This window comes from Arachis duranensis, chromosome 9, assembly GCF_000817695.3.
Source record: "Arachis duranensis cultivar V14167 chromosome 9, aradu.V14167.gnm2.J7QH, whole genome shotgun sequence".
Taxonomy (NCBI): domain Eukaryota; kingdom Viridiplantae; phylum Streptophyta; class Magnoliopsida; order Fabales; family Fabaceae; genus Arachis; species Arachis duranensis.
In genome coordinates, this window is record NC_029780.3 from 109,852,172 (window position 1) to 109,864,254 (window position 12,083).

The following is a 12,083-nucleotide window of genomic DNA, read 5'->3' on the forward strand; positions in this document are numbered from 1 at the left end:
TTTTAAAACTGGATGTATTTTTTTCTTTATAATGGAGTGAAAATTATATATATAATTGATTAATAATAGTGTTTAGAATCTTTCAGATGCAGAATAGTGGTGAACAAATATTAATTAGTAGTGATATTATACTTATCAGATTTTACTTTATTATAATTAAGTTTAAAATATTAAAATATTAACATATTATAATCATTTTTATTTTTTTCTATGATACAAAAAATTCACCATTAGTTAACTATATATTATATTATGGTTTAGGTAATTTTTTAAAAAAATTACTACAATTTTTAAAAATTATAAATAAATATAATTTATGATTAAAAGAAAGTGTTAAAAATTATTATTATTTTCAATTTGCATATATGTAATTAAATTTATTTTTATGAAATCAACACATTTATTTTTTATAAATAAGCAATAATTGGTGAATCAGAAGAAAGCCACGTGCAACTGGATTTGTCAAGAATATATAGGTTAGAAAGTGTGAAAAAGATTTCTTTGTTATATATGAACCGAATAAGTATTCTCTATTTTATTTGGACTAGGTATTTTATATGGGTACTTTAAAATGTGGGGGTGGCGGCTATAATTTGTGATATATGTGTGGTGCAATGTGGACTAAAGTGAGAAGCCAAAGTGTTAATAATCAAGAGAATATTTACAAAAAAGAGAATCACATTTAAACATGTGGTTCGTTGATACTTATTACTTTTTTCTAATTTTTTTAGTACAATTATACTTCATCATTTAAGAGATTAAAAAGGGAGTAACTTTTTCCAAAAGAAATTCATGTGTTGGTTATATGTCATCGTTTATATCCTTTAAAAAAAAAAGAGTATAAGTGTATAACTGTAAAACGCAATAGCTATATAGGTAGAGTTATGATTAATATCAAAACTCTAGTAGGGGGTGGGGGGAGAGCTAAAAGGACTAATAAATTAAGAGTAAATTAATCATATAAAATTTGAAAAGGAAGCTAAGGGATTAAGTACATAAAATGCTTCTTCCATGAATCAAGGTACTGATGAATCATCACCCCTAAACTTATTGTATCAGTATTATTGTTCTGCATAAATTCAATTCTTTGGAGATAGGATATATAATGAATTAATTAGGTTCTAGGGTTCGGGGAATAATTTATAAACGATAAGTTGATATTGTTTGAGCTATGATTCAGAAATTAAATTTTTACGAAAGATGGATGATTTGGATTAAAAAATTTATGATATCATCAGTTTTGTTATTATAGATGGTTAATCTCAATTTTTTTAAGCTATGTAAAACGTTAAGATAAGTTGATCTTTTATTATTTTTTTTTAATGCAGAGAAATTTTTTTTATCTATTCCACAGAATTTTCGGATTGAAACTTAATTAAAAGTTTTAAAAAATTAACTATTTGTTTTTGGCAGACGACTCGATTCATTTTAGTAAATCAAGTGAGGAAAAATGTCAGAATTCGCTCTAAATTTTATAGAAATATAAAAAGATCAATAATCAAAAGATAAATCTAGATAAATTCTCAATTTTTTTTAGCAAAAATTTTTTAATCTACATTCGAGATTATTTAGCCAATATTTTTCTTGTTTCTTATGTTGAAAACTATAATAAATATTTAGGGCTTCTGATTATGGTACAAATATTAAAAAAGGCTATTGAAAAAGAACTCTTTTAGCGTCTAGTGATAGAAAAAATTCTAATCAAGTTCATCACAACAGTAATTTTTATTTACACTCTTAATTGTTTTAAATTTTTAGAGATATCACTTGAAGAAATACAGAGTTATGCTCTAATTTTGGTGGGGTTCGAGAGAAATTGAACGAAAGATGCAATAGATTGAGTGGAAGATTTTTTATAGGACGAAATTACAAAAAGAGTTTCAATTTCAAAGTTCTAAAAATTTTTAACATTGTCATGCTTGCAAAACAAATATGAAAACTCCTATTCAAACTAAACTCTCTAATCAATAAAATTTATCAGAATAAATACTATAAATATTCTAATTTTTCTCAAGGTTGAAGTAGGCACAAATCTCTTTTGGGATTAGCACAATGTAATAGAAGGGAAAAAAGTGTAAAAAAAAGGGTATTCTTTGAGAAATTGAAAAAGTTTCTCTATAAGAATTAAGAAAAATTTTTGGGTCAGAGACTCTGTGATTATCACTGCTAATTCTAATCCAAGCATAGAACACATATTTGAATTGATATCTTAACTAATTCTATCTCAGTCAGTCTTTTATCCAAATAATATTCAGCCCAAAAATTACAATAATCATTCTCAATACAAAATTACATGAGTCTAAAGATAGAGTTATTTGGACTGTTTAATTTTATTAATGAAATTTATCTATTTACCTTTGATTAAAAAAAGAATTTAATTTTAATATATTAAAAAATATAAAAAATTATATAATTATCTAATTAAATTTATACGTTTAAATATTTTTTAAATAATAAATATAAAAATTAATTATTTTTACTGATATATCAATATATGATTAATTGGATATGTAATATTTTTTTTTATGCTAAGAGGACATGAAATTAAATTCTTAGTTTAAAGATGAACTGTTAATCAAGTTGCTAATTCTGCATGATGCAGTTTTTAAATCATTACTTAATGCGAGAATAGGATAGTAGATAGGAATTATAGGGCTATAAAAGCCTCGATTTTGTTCTGATTTTGTCGTATTGATGTTTACAATCTATTGGTTTCCAAAGGCAAAGTTGCTATCTTGCAAATAAAACACTTGGCTACTTGTTTGTGTTTCATTATTCAACAAATAAACCCAACTTAATTAGGCCAGCGTGATACTTCTCATGGTTTTAATTATAAACAATCAAATTGTTTATCCACAACAATTGAGTTTAAAAGCTAGCTTTGATAATATTCAAATTGATTTCAGTTGTTTCGAGAATGGGATTATATGCTTTATGTGATTGTAACATTAGCATCTTTAACTACTCGAATATGCAGGTAAATCATTAGCATCATTTGCTTTATTTGTTGCATTGGCAATGTAAAGTATTTTACACAATCCTATAATCATATCTAAGTTTTTAAATAATTATTTATGGATTCAATATAAAATATAATTATTTTTACTGATATAATATTAGTATTACATAATTAAATATACATGTAAAATTATTTTATATTAATAATATATCAAAATTCAATTCTTAATTTATTAATTAATATATATCCCTGGTATGAAATTATTTTATATAAAATTTAATTAAATATTAATATACGAGTAAACTCAATGTATTTGGATATATATAATTTCATATTCATAGAATTATCAATACACTAAAATATCAAAGTGACAAATATTTTAAAACTAAAAACTTATTAAAAATCTGAACAATAAATTTGAACTGTTAAAACTTAATTACATCAATTTTTAAGATTGAAAAAAATACAAACCATAACATCAATACAATTCTTTACATTATATTCATTATTCAATATTGAACAAACCTTTTCTTTTAATCTAGAGGCATATCATTTAATAATTTATAACCATTACCTGAATGTTTTTAGCCCATCAGAAAATTTAAAATAACACCATGTTATGGTCGGCTTCACGAATTTTATGTTTAGAATGTTTTCCAAACTCAATTATTCGAGTCTGATCTACTTCACTTTTTTAGAAGGTTTGAAATCGACTTATTAGAACTCCTAACCAATATTTAAACGTCTCTCTTATCTTAATTAAATAAGATAAGATAAGATACTCACCATCACCTATATAAAAGAAAGTCTCAAACCCTCTCAGATATGTCATTCACTCTATATACTTATACCTCTCAGATCCATTTTGATTTGAGTGTCGGAGGGTCTTTGCAGGTACTACCCCTCATTGTTCCAGTCGAATAGTCCGGCATCCGCCTCGATCCAAAGGTCCCAATCCATCTCACAACTCGTACCGGAGGCATCCAATACACACCACAATGAAAATATATAAACATAGTTAGAACAAGAATTGTAGAACAAGAACCTCATATAGATTTAAGAATCAAACACGTTTCCAAATTGAAGTAAACAATAGTAACAATATGAAGCTATGAAATAGTTTTGACAGAAACAGCATTCTAGCTGCTTACAATTTTGAAGAAAGCAATATATCCAAACGTTCGTACGCAGCTTCCATTGGCTCAGTAACTGTAGCAACAACGTCGGTGTTAGTTTTTTTTATCAACTTTAATAAAACTTTTTTTGGTGACTGAACTTTAATAAATGTATTTTATATTAAAAAAGCAAACATCATTTATTAATAAATCATGCTTAATAAATTGATTAATTATACTAAATAAATAATATTATATATATCAACTTTAATATGTGATAATATTAATATATGATTAAACAATGTACAAAACTACCAATTAAATCATGCGTTTATTATTTCTTGATTTTCTTTTTTTATTTCAGTAAATATTCTCTTTTTAATTTTCTCAGAAGTAATATGATTATTAGCTTGATTTGATTTTCGCAAGATTGAAAGGCCGTCTATGTTTCGTTTTCTTGGTATAGTTGGTTAGGTTTTTGTGCCAAAATTGTAATTGTTGCCACTAATGGAAAAATTACTGTTACCATTTACCACTGAAACAACATGGTCCACCATGTATAGATTGAAACAAAAACAGGCTGGCTAAAAGCCAGGGGCCAGAGTTTGTGGTCCGGTTCTGAAGAAAAGCATGCTCCATTTGGCTACTTGGGGTGGAGTGAGTCATACCAATGTAACAAAATTAGAGACAAGAAAAGTAAAAGGAGTATTCAATACCCCCATCCAAAGCCAAAGCATGCTTTGCTAGTTTGCTTCATCTGAAACCAAAAGAAAGTTATTTCCATTCTCTTGCTTCATTGGATTTTCCTGTCACATATGCAGTCTAGTTAAGACTCATGTCATGAAAATTTACCACGTTTGGTTCTCATTTGTAAGCTGTGACATGATGAATTGAAAAGCATCCCAAAATTTGTCATAAGTAAAACCACTGGGGATGAGTGATGAATGCTCATTGGTTCATTGCTTAATGAGCAGTGAGGTAGGGCCTTCCCAGAAATTATTTCTGCTTGTGTTTGTTTGTGTTGGGTCCACAGTGTACTTCCATAAATAGAAAACGGGTTTGTTTCGTAAGAACCCTACATGCATATAGGATACTGGAGGGGTGGAGGACCAGAGGAAGGATATGGCAGATATTAGAGAGAGATAGTACAAGTGTAGAGTGGTCCAAAGTTAGCTGCTAATGCATGCCAAGACTTATTACTCCATAAAATAGCACCTAGGACAAAGAAGCAATTATAGCCTAATTAAATAATTTTAACTAGTTGATAGTATTAGCTGTTCAAAGGTGGCTACTGACACCGCTCTTGCACACCCCCTAACCCAAGATTAATTTGTTAGAGACCAAGAAAACTTTTTCCCCCTTTGGGTAAAAGACTTAATCATTTAAGAGTTATAATGATTTCAACTGCAGCTCAGGGAAAAGATGAAATATAAAGACATAGGTAGAAGGTAAGTATTCATTGCCGGGAGTTGCCAACAACCTAGCCAGAGGAACAGTTGGGAGTTTATGACACAGCATTATTAATCAACATAAAAGAACTAGCAAATAGCAATACAATATAATTTCTTTCATGTAAATGCATCTACTGATCTACCAAGATTTACCCGAGAAATAAACGGTTTGTTTGTCAACTAATTATTTTAAAACAGCCAATATATATATAAGAAAACAATCATTCATCTCTCTTATAATCTGGCAAAAAATATGCTCAATTACATCTGGATACAATTCGAAACTACAACAGATTACAATTCGACGGGGCCTGATAAATTAAATGGGGAATGCCTGAGTACATCTCAGACATTAAAAACCCAGTAGACCTAGATAAAATTACATTACAGTTACACTACACTATATTAGAGCCGCATAAGTCACTGACCTGGTAAAGAATGGTTATTCTTGAATAAGTCCTACCTAAAACTTTATGAAGAAAAAGAATGAATATAATTTATTCTAATAATATAACATTGACGGGCTAGAATATATTTCCCAGGACAGGGCTGCCCCAATAGCCTACCTAAATCTTCCTATCATCTTGTGCTTGTAAACGGCCTGTGCGTGCAAGTAGCATTTCATGGATTTCTTTAGCTGTAGGACGCTCTGCAGGATTTTCTTCCATGCATCTATGAAACAACCCAACAAGGAATTTCAGCAAGTCTGCCTCTGCATCTGATTTTTCCAGGTCTTCGCCAGATTGAATTACTGAGGGTTCACTCATTGAACTCAATGCCTCCAGTTCATCTATTAATCGTGGCCGCTTACCCATCTGTATAGATCATGGTAATAAAAGAAAAAAGATAATTGTAAATTGGGGTTGAGCATGAATAAAATAATAGCTCAACCAGAGGCAGCAGGGTATAATATAACTATTTGCATGAACGAAGGATAATCATACCTGCAGACTGTCATGGATGTCTGAATCAGGTACTCCATAATATGGAATTTGCAGAGTCAGTATCTCCAAAAGTAAACATCCAAATGACCAAATATCAGCTTCCTGTAACAAAGATAAAAAGAGGTAAATTACAACCCTAAACGATAATATGTCTAGAAAAACAGCAGACTGACTTGTTTCCAATACATACTTATTGACAAAAGGCCATGAAAGATGAATTAAATTACTGAAATTACTAGGTATGATATCATAAATTCAACGCCAATAAACAATATGACAAAACATGATAGATACACCAGAAGATCAGGCAGGATAAATAACAAGTACATCTTACCAATCCATAAGCGCGTTTTTCATACATAGTCCGCATAACTTCTGGAGCCATCCACCGTGGTGTTCCAACACATACAGAAGGAGGTGGAGTTCCCATATGTGCAATACAGCAAGCATGCATACGTGATCTTAGTGGCACTGCACTGTCAAAATCACACAACTTCACAGTGGGAGTTCCATCATCAGTCTTTCTATCCAAATCAAACAGGATGTTTTCACTTTTAATGTCCCGATGAATTATGTGCTTTGAGTGCAGCTCTGACAAGGCAGAGGAGACATCTCTGGCGATATACAACGCCAACTCCATAGGGACATGCTTTTCACCAGCTTCTGATAGCTTTTCCAAATAGTTCTGTGAGAACATGAAGTGAAAATTTAATAAAATAACCAAAAAAAAAGCATGATAATAATAGCCAATATATAATAGAAAATGTTTTTACTTTCAAGGAGCCGCCATCAACATACTCCATAAAAATTGCAGATCTTAATATGCGATTGTGAGGCTTGCCATCAGCTGTGAAAGTCCATTGGCACGATATTTCGTGTCCATACATTTCCACTATGCAGGGATGTTTTAACGAACCTAGAATTCTAACTTCTCCCAAACAATTATAATCAAAATTTCTAATTTCGGCTGCTGAACTTCCCTGCACGTCCAAAGTACGTACCTGCACCATCCCAGGATATATGTAAAAAGCATTGCATTATATTATATCCAAATAACAAGACATTATGAAAGGAGGAAGTGGAGCACCCCATGACCATTAATGGATAATCACATACCTTTGCTGCAGCCTCAACTGACCCAATTTTGCACTGCACTAAAGTAGTGGAAGCTTTTTTCTTAAGTTCGTCACAAGTAGAGAGAGATGGAAACAAACAATCAGGACCATGACTTCCACGAGAAGAAAGGGGGATCGTGGCTCGACTAAGAGGTACGTACCTACATACCAAGTTAACTCATCAAATTCTGAAGAACCAGACTGTATTTCCACTAAAGTCACAAAATTAAACAAGTTTTATAGGCAGAGGTTAAGTATGTAGAGTTTCATACAAGGTTAAGTTTCATAAAGATATCACACAAACATTTTTCCATAAAACCACAGCCAGATTTCCAACATCACTTTTGATTAAGACAATTCGAATCATCAGCAAAATTGAGAGGATATTTGATATTAGCAACACAAACTTCTTTTTAAGGAGGACACTAATTCAGGCCTCGGAGGAGGCACATTAAATACCTGCAGAAGTATTCAGGATCCTTCTCTTCTCTTATGTCATGGGGTCGACAAGCATCAACCAGCATTCGGACCCATGTATCACCCCTCTTAATCAGAATGATATTCCATGCATGTGGGGAAAAGTCCAAGTAACCCCTGACAAGCTCACAAGGCACTGCTGGCACCATATGATCACATAAATACTGTATACGAAAAAAACTTGCATCAGATAATCACAATTAGGGGCAAAAGTAAAGAAGCTACAGCACAACAGAAATTTAAGCATGGATACAACTATAATCACCTTCAAAAGCAGAGCTCTATGTCTACATACACCATACTGCACAGAACCAATAGGGACTATGATTGAACTTCGCCTTTTTTTAATAGAATCGATACATTGTTCAGAGATTCTAGAAAGAGTGATATCTTCTATGGTGTTTACAGCAGGTTTTTTAGAAGAAGTCATACTGGTGCTGCTTCCAGCTGAGCACGTACAAACAAAAGGCTTATTATAGTTTGAACCTGACACAGATTTCCGTGTTCTTTCTACCATAGCACTTCTATCGCTGCCACCAAAATGGTCCGATACAAAGAGTGCAAGCAGTGAAGCTGTCTGCAAGCTATCAACTACGGCATGCATCCCACGTGTATTTAAACCATTTAACTTTTTCAAATTTGTGACCAGTGCCTGAGCAGAGAGCAATACAGCATCCAACTCTTCGTCCCTTTTCCTGAAAGAACAAAAAACATTTAAACCATCACTAAAGCAAATTGATCATAAGGATGATGATGATGAAGGTGGTGGTGGTGGTGGTGAGGAAGATAATAACCTGTCTAGTAGGATGACCTCACGAGAATCAAGGCACTGATTCTGCTCATAACTCTCAAGAGGCATAAATGGCCGATCACGTCCTGCATCATAAAACCCATCTGACAGATGGTCTTCAATACCACAAATTGAGAACTTACTGTACTTGCAAGCCAATATTGAGGCATCAACAATTGGTTTTCTAAACTTGCATGGTTTAGGATTGTCAAGATGCCGATCTGAATACCTCTTTGTAGAAAAACACTTCAAAATCTCCAAAGATTGTTCATCCTGTTCACCAGGTCCATTTAAGGATGCATCTCTTTCATCTTTACATTCAGCAGTATGGCAATTGTCACTAGAAAATTGCTTTTCTAATATTACTTCATCCTTATTATTACCACTTAAATTATCATTTACTTCTTTTTCAGAGAATATTTTTTTCCCATTATCATCCAGATTCACATGGTCTGATACAGTTTCTTTGCAACTTGCAGCAGCAATGTTTCCAGACTCAGAAATTATTTGAATATTATTGCTCAATAATTGATCTTGATCTACAACTTTCCACTTCCTGCTGTTATTCAGGCGCTCTTGACGAGCTTTTTGCTGTAAATAAAACCGCCGCTTCCACCTTTTACCTGACTTTCGGGCTGAGAAACATCTACTGCTAGATGAGGTACTAGTTAATGTGCTTGATGAGGTATTATGCGCACCTGCAAAAGATTTAACAGAAGAGCATAATTCAGCTCAACGTGCAGGAATAATTCAAACATTCATAAACCAGAAGGGGGGAGCATGCACAAATTAAGAAAAGAGCAAAATAGGAAGGAAATTCAGGCCTCACCATTAGAAATTGTTCGATCATTTTCCTGTTGACTGCTTTCGTAGACATCCATTTCAACAGAAGAACTGCTACAATCATCGTTACACCCACCTCCATCATTTCCTTCCAGTTTACAGCATATCCATGAAGGAATGTGAAAAACGCTGAGCAGCTTGTTGTACTTGAAATATAAAAAATAAAAACAAATTTGTTCAATTTATATAATTAACAAAAGGCATAGGAAATAAAATTTTTAAAACACAAATAACTAAGTTTACAGTTACAACCTACAAACACATAGAATGAAAATATGGACAAACGTGAGCTCGCTGGTGTACCCAGAATCATTACAATGTGCTTTACAGGCAAACTACAGCTACTAAATCAATACCTTGGATGCACAGAGGCACCTTCAATGTGGTGTTCCTCCATGTCAAACACTGTCAGATTCCACCAAATTAAATGCATATTAACAAAAATTCAAGCATAGAAACAGAGAAAATGTTGCATATCATACAGTTGGAAAAACAATCAGCCAAATATGGAATCTACTATTGGCAGATTTCTTTGGATAAACCACAAAGCTGATGTAACAAATCCAAACAACGTCAAATATATGGACCTTAATATAAAACTGAAAACAGTTATCACAAATACACAGAATTTTCAGGTCCACACAGAATTCCATTATAAGGAGAGGAACAATTAACAACATACACAAAGATAAAAATAGATTCAGCATATCAAACGACTAACCAAATAAAAAACAGCAAAAGCACCATCTGATCTTCAATAACACATAAAATTGAAATTGAAAAGAACAGCATTGTTACAAAACTACCCTGATTTAACAAATCATGGCTTAGGTACCTGAAGATTTAAGAGCTGAAGCCTACACATGGAACCAAGTTCAATAGAGCCTAACGAAGTCAACCTATTATTTGAAAGGTCCAAACTCTCCAACCTTGTAAGAGAGGTCATTGTGGACGGTAGCTCCACTAGCTTATTATTCGCAACTTTCATGGTTATTAAGCTATTCAAGCAACTGATCTCTGACGGCAATGTCTTCAATTTATTGAATGAAAGGTCAAGATACTCCAGATTCTTTAAGCATCCAATTTCCGGAGGTAGATATCTAGTTTGTTTTTTAGAGAAAAAAGAAAAGGGCATATCAAAACAGAGAAGGAGATATTAACAAAAGGAAATTATTTGCACCAAACTTAACACTTAAGAACAATGAACCTTTACACTATCAATACCCAAAGTTAACTATCACTCCATTCTAAAACCACGACCAAGTAAAAGAAAGCAAAGTATTCATTGATTCACTTGATTAAAATACTCTGCCTCAAGCTGAATCGACCCACCACAATAGTAAAACTCCCTGAGCTGGTTTTCTCTATTCAAACTTAGAATTTGCATAACTAAACGTGGCTTAAAGCAAGCACATTTTTCCATCAGCAGAAAAACAAAAACTAACCTGATAGAAAAATGACAAATAGAAAGCTTAGTCAATCGCTTAAGGGCAGCAATCTCGGCCAACAATGGAAAAGCCGAAGGCCTTGGTGGCCCTCTGGAGAGCTCGAGCTCCTTCAACCCATTCAGCTTGTGAAGCGGCAACCCACCGATCCCAGGCGATGAAATCTTCATTTGCAAGCACTCCAGTGCCGTCATGCCCCTGAACTCCGGAGCGAACAAGTTCACCTCGTTCCCAAAGAACTTCAGCGTCTTCAACCGTGCCAGACCACCCACCCACTTCGGAACCAAGCTGTAAACGTTCCTGTAGAGGTACAAGCTCTCCGCAGCGGAGTCCTCCGCGGTCTCCTCATCCACCGCCGAAAACTCCAGGCTCTTCCCGGAAACGTCGAGGGCCACGCCTTCGTCGGTTGTAGAGTCCGATGAATCGGTCGCGGGGGAACTGGATTCTTCTTGGGGTTTCTCGGGATGGCTGCGGGTTTCGGAGGCGGGTTCATCGGAGTTGAGGAGCTGCATTGTGTGGAAGGAGAGAAATTTTTGGGGAAGAATTTGGGAAATTGTGGATAGGGATTTGAGGAGGAAACCCTAGAATCTAGAGGATGCACTTGCTTGCAGAGCAGATTGTTTGTTGATGGCAGCGGGTACATTGAATATTTGGGGGCGCTACTACTAGTCGCGAAGGGAGACGTTGGTTCACAAACGCTGTGCAAAAATACGATGTTACCCCTAGGTTTTGACGTTAATTACTGGGGTGTGTTTTCGGTGGTGGTCACTGGTCAGAGTCAAAAGTGGCTGCGGAGCTACAAAGAGAAAAGAAACGGAGTATTGCTGCCGTGCCAACTGCCCAGACGGTTAGTGAAACGGAACTACGGGCTTCACGTGCTCTCTAAGGTTGGACCATCAAAATGGGCCAAGTCTTGGCCATCATGCCAATCCATTTATCTGTTC

The 12,083-nt window shown here is 33.7% G+C and overlaps 1 protein-coding gene across 2 annotated transcripts; it reads right to left on the reverse strand.

The window, feature by feature from the left end:
* Nucleotides 1-5,731: 5,731 nt before the first annotated feature.
* Nucleotides 5,732-11,869, reverse strand: LOC107467022 (uncharacterized). Of its 2 annotated transcripts, XM_016086028.3 has the most exons (11): nt 11,140-11,849; nt 10,530-10,794; nt 9,681-9,840; nt 8,856-9,549; nt 8,327-8,756; nt 8,044-8,225; nt 7,586-7,745; nt 7,243-7,470; nt 6,804-7,154; nt 6,470-6,571; nt 5,732-6,340 (listed from the first exon to the last, which is right to left on the reverse strand). In XM_016086028.3, the coding sequence occupies exons 1-11, from the start codon at nt 11,649-11,651 to the stop codon at nt 6,092-6,094; spliced, it is 3,333 nt and encodes a 1,110-aa protein (XP_015941514.1). In that variant the 5' UTR covers nt 11,652-11,849; the 3' UTR covers nt 5,732-6,091. The 2 variants fall into 2 exon arrangements, with proteins under 2 accessions (XP_015941514.1, XP_052109969.1); XM_052254009.1 differs by lacking the exons at nt 5,732-6,340; nt 6,470-6,571 and having other exon boundaries at nt 6,906-7,154; nt 7,268-7,470; nt 11,140-11,869.
* Between the last annotated feature and the right edge of the window lie 214 nt (nt 11,870-12,083).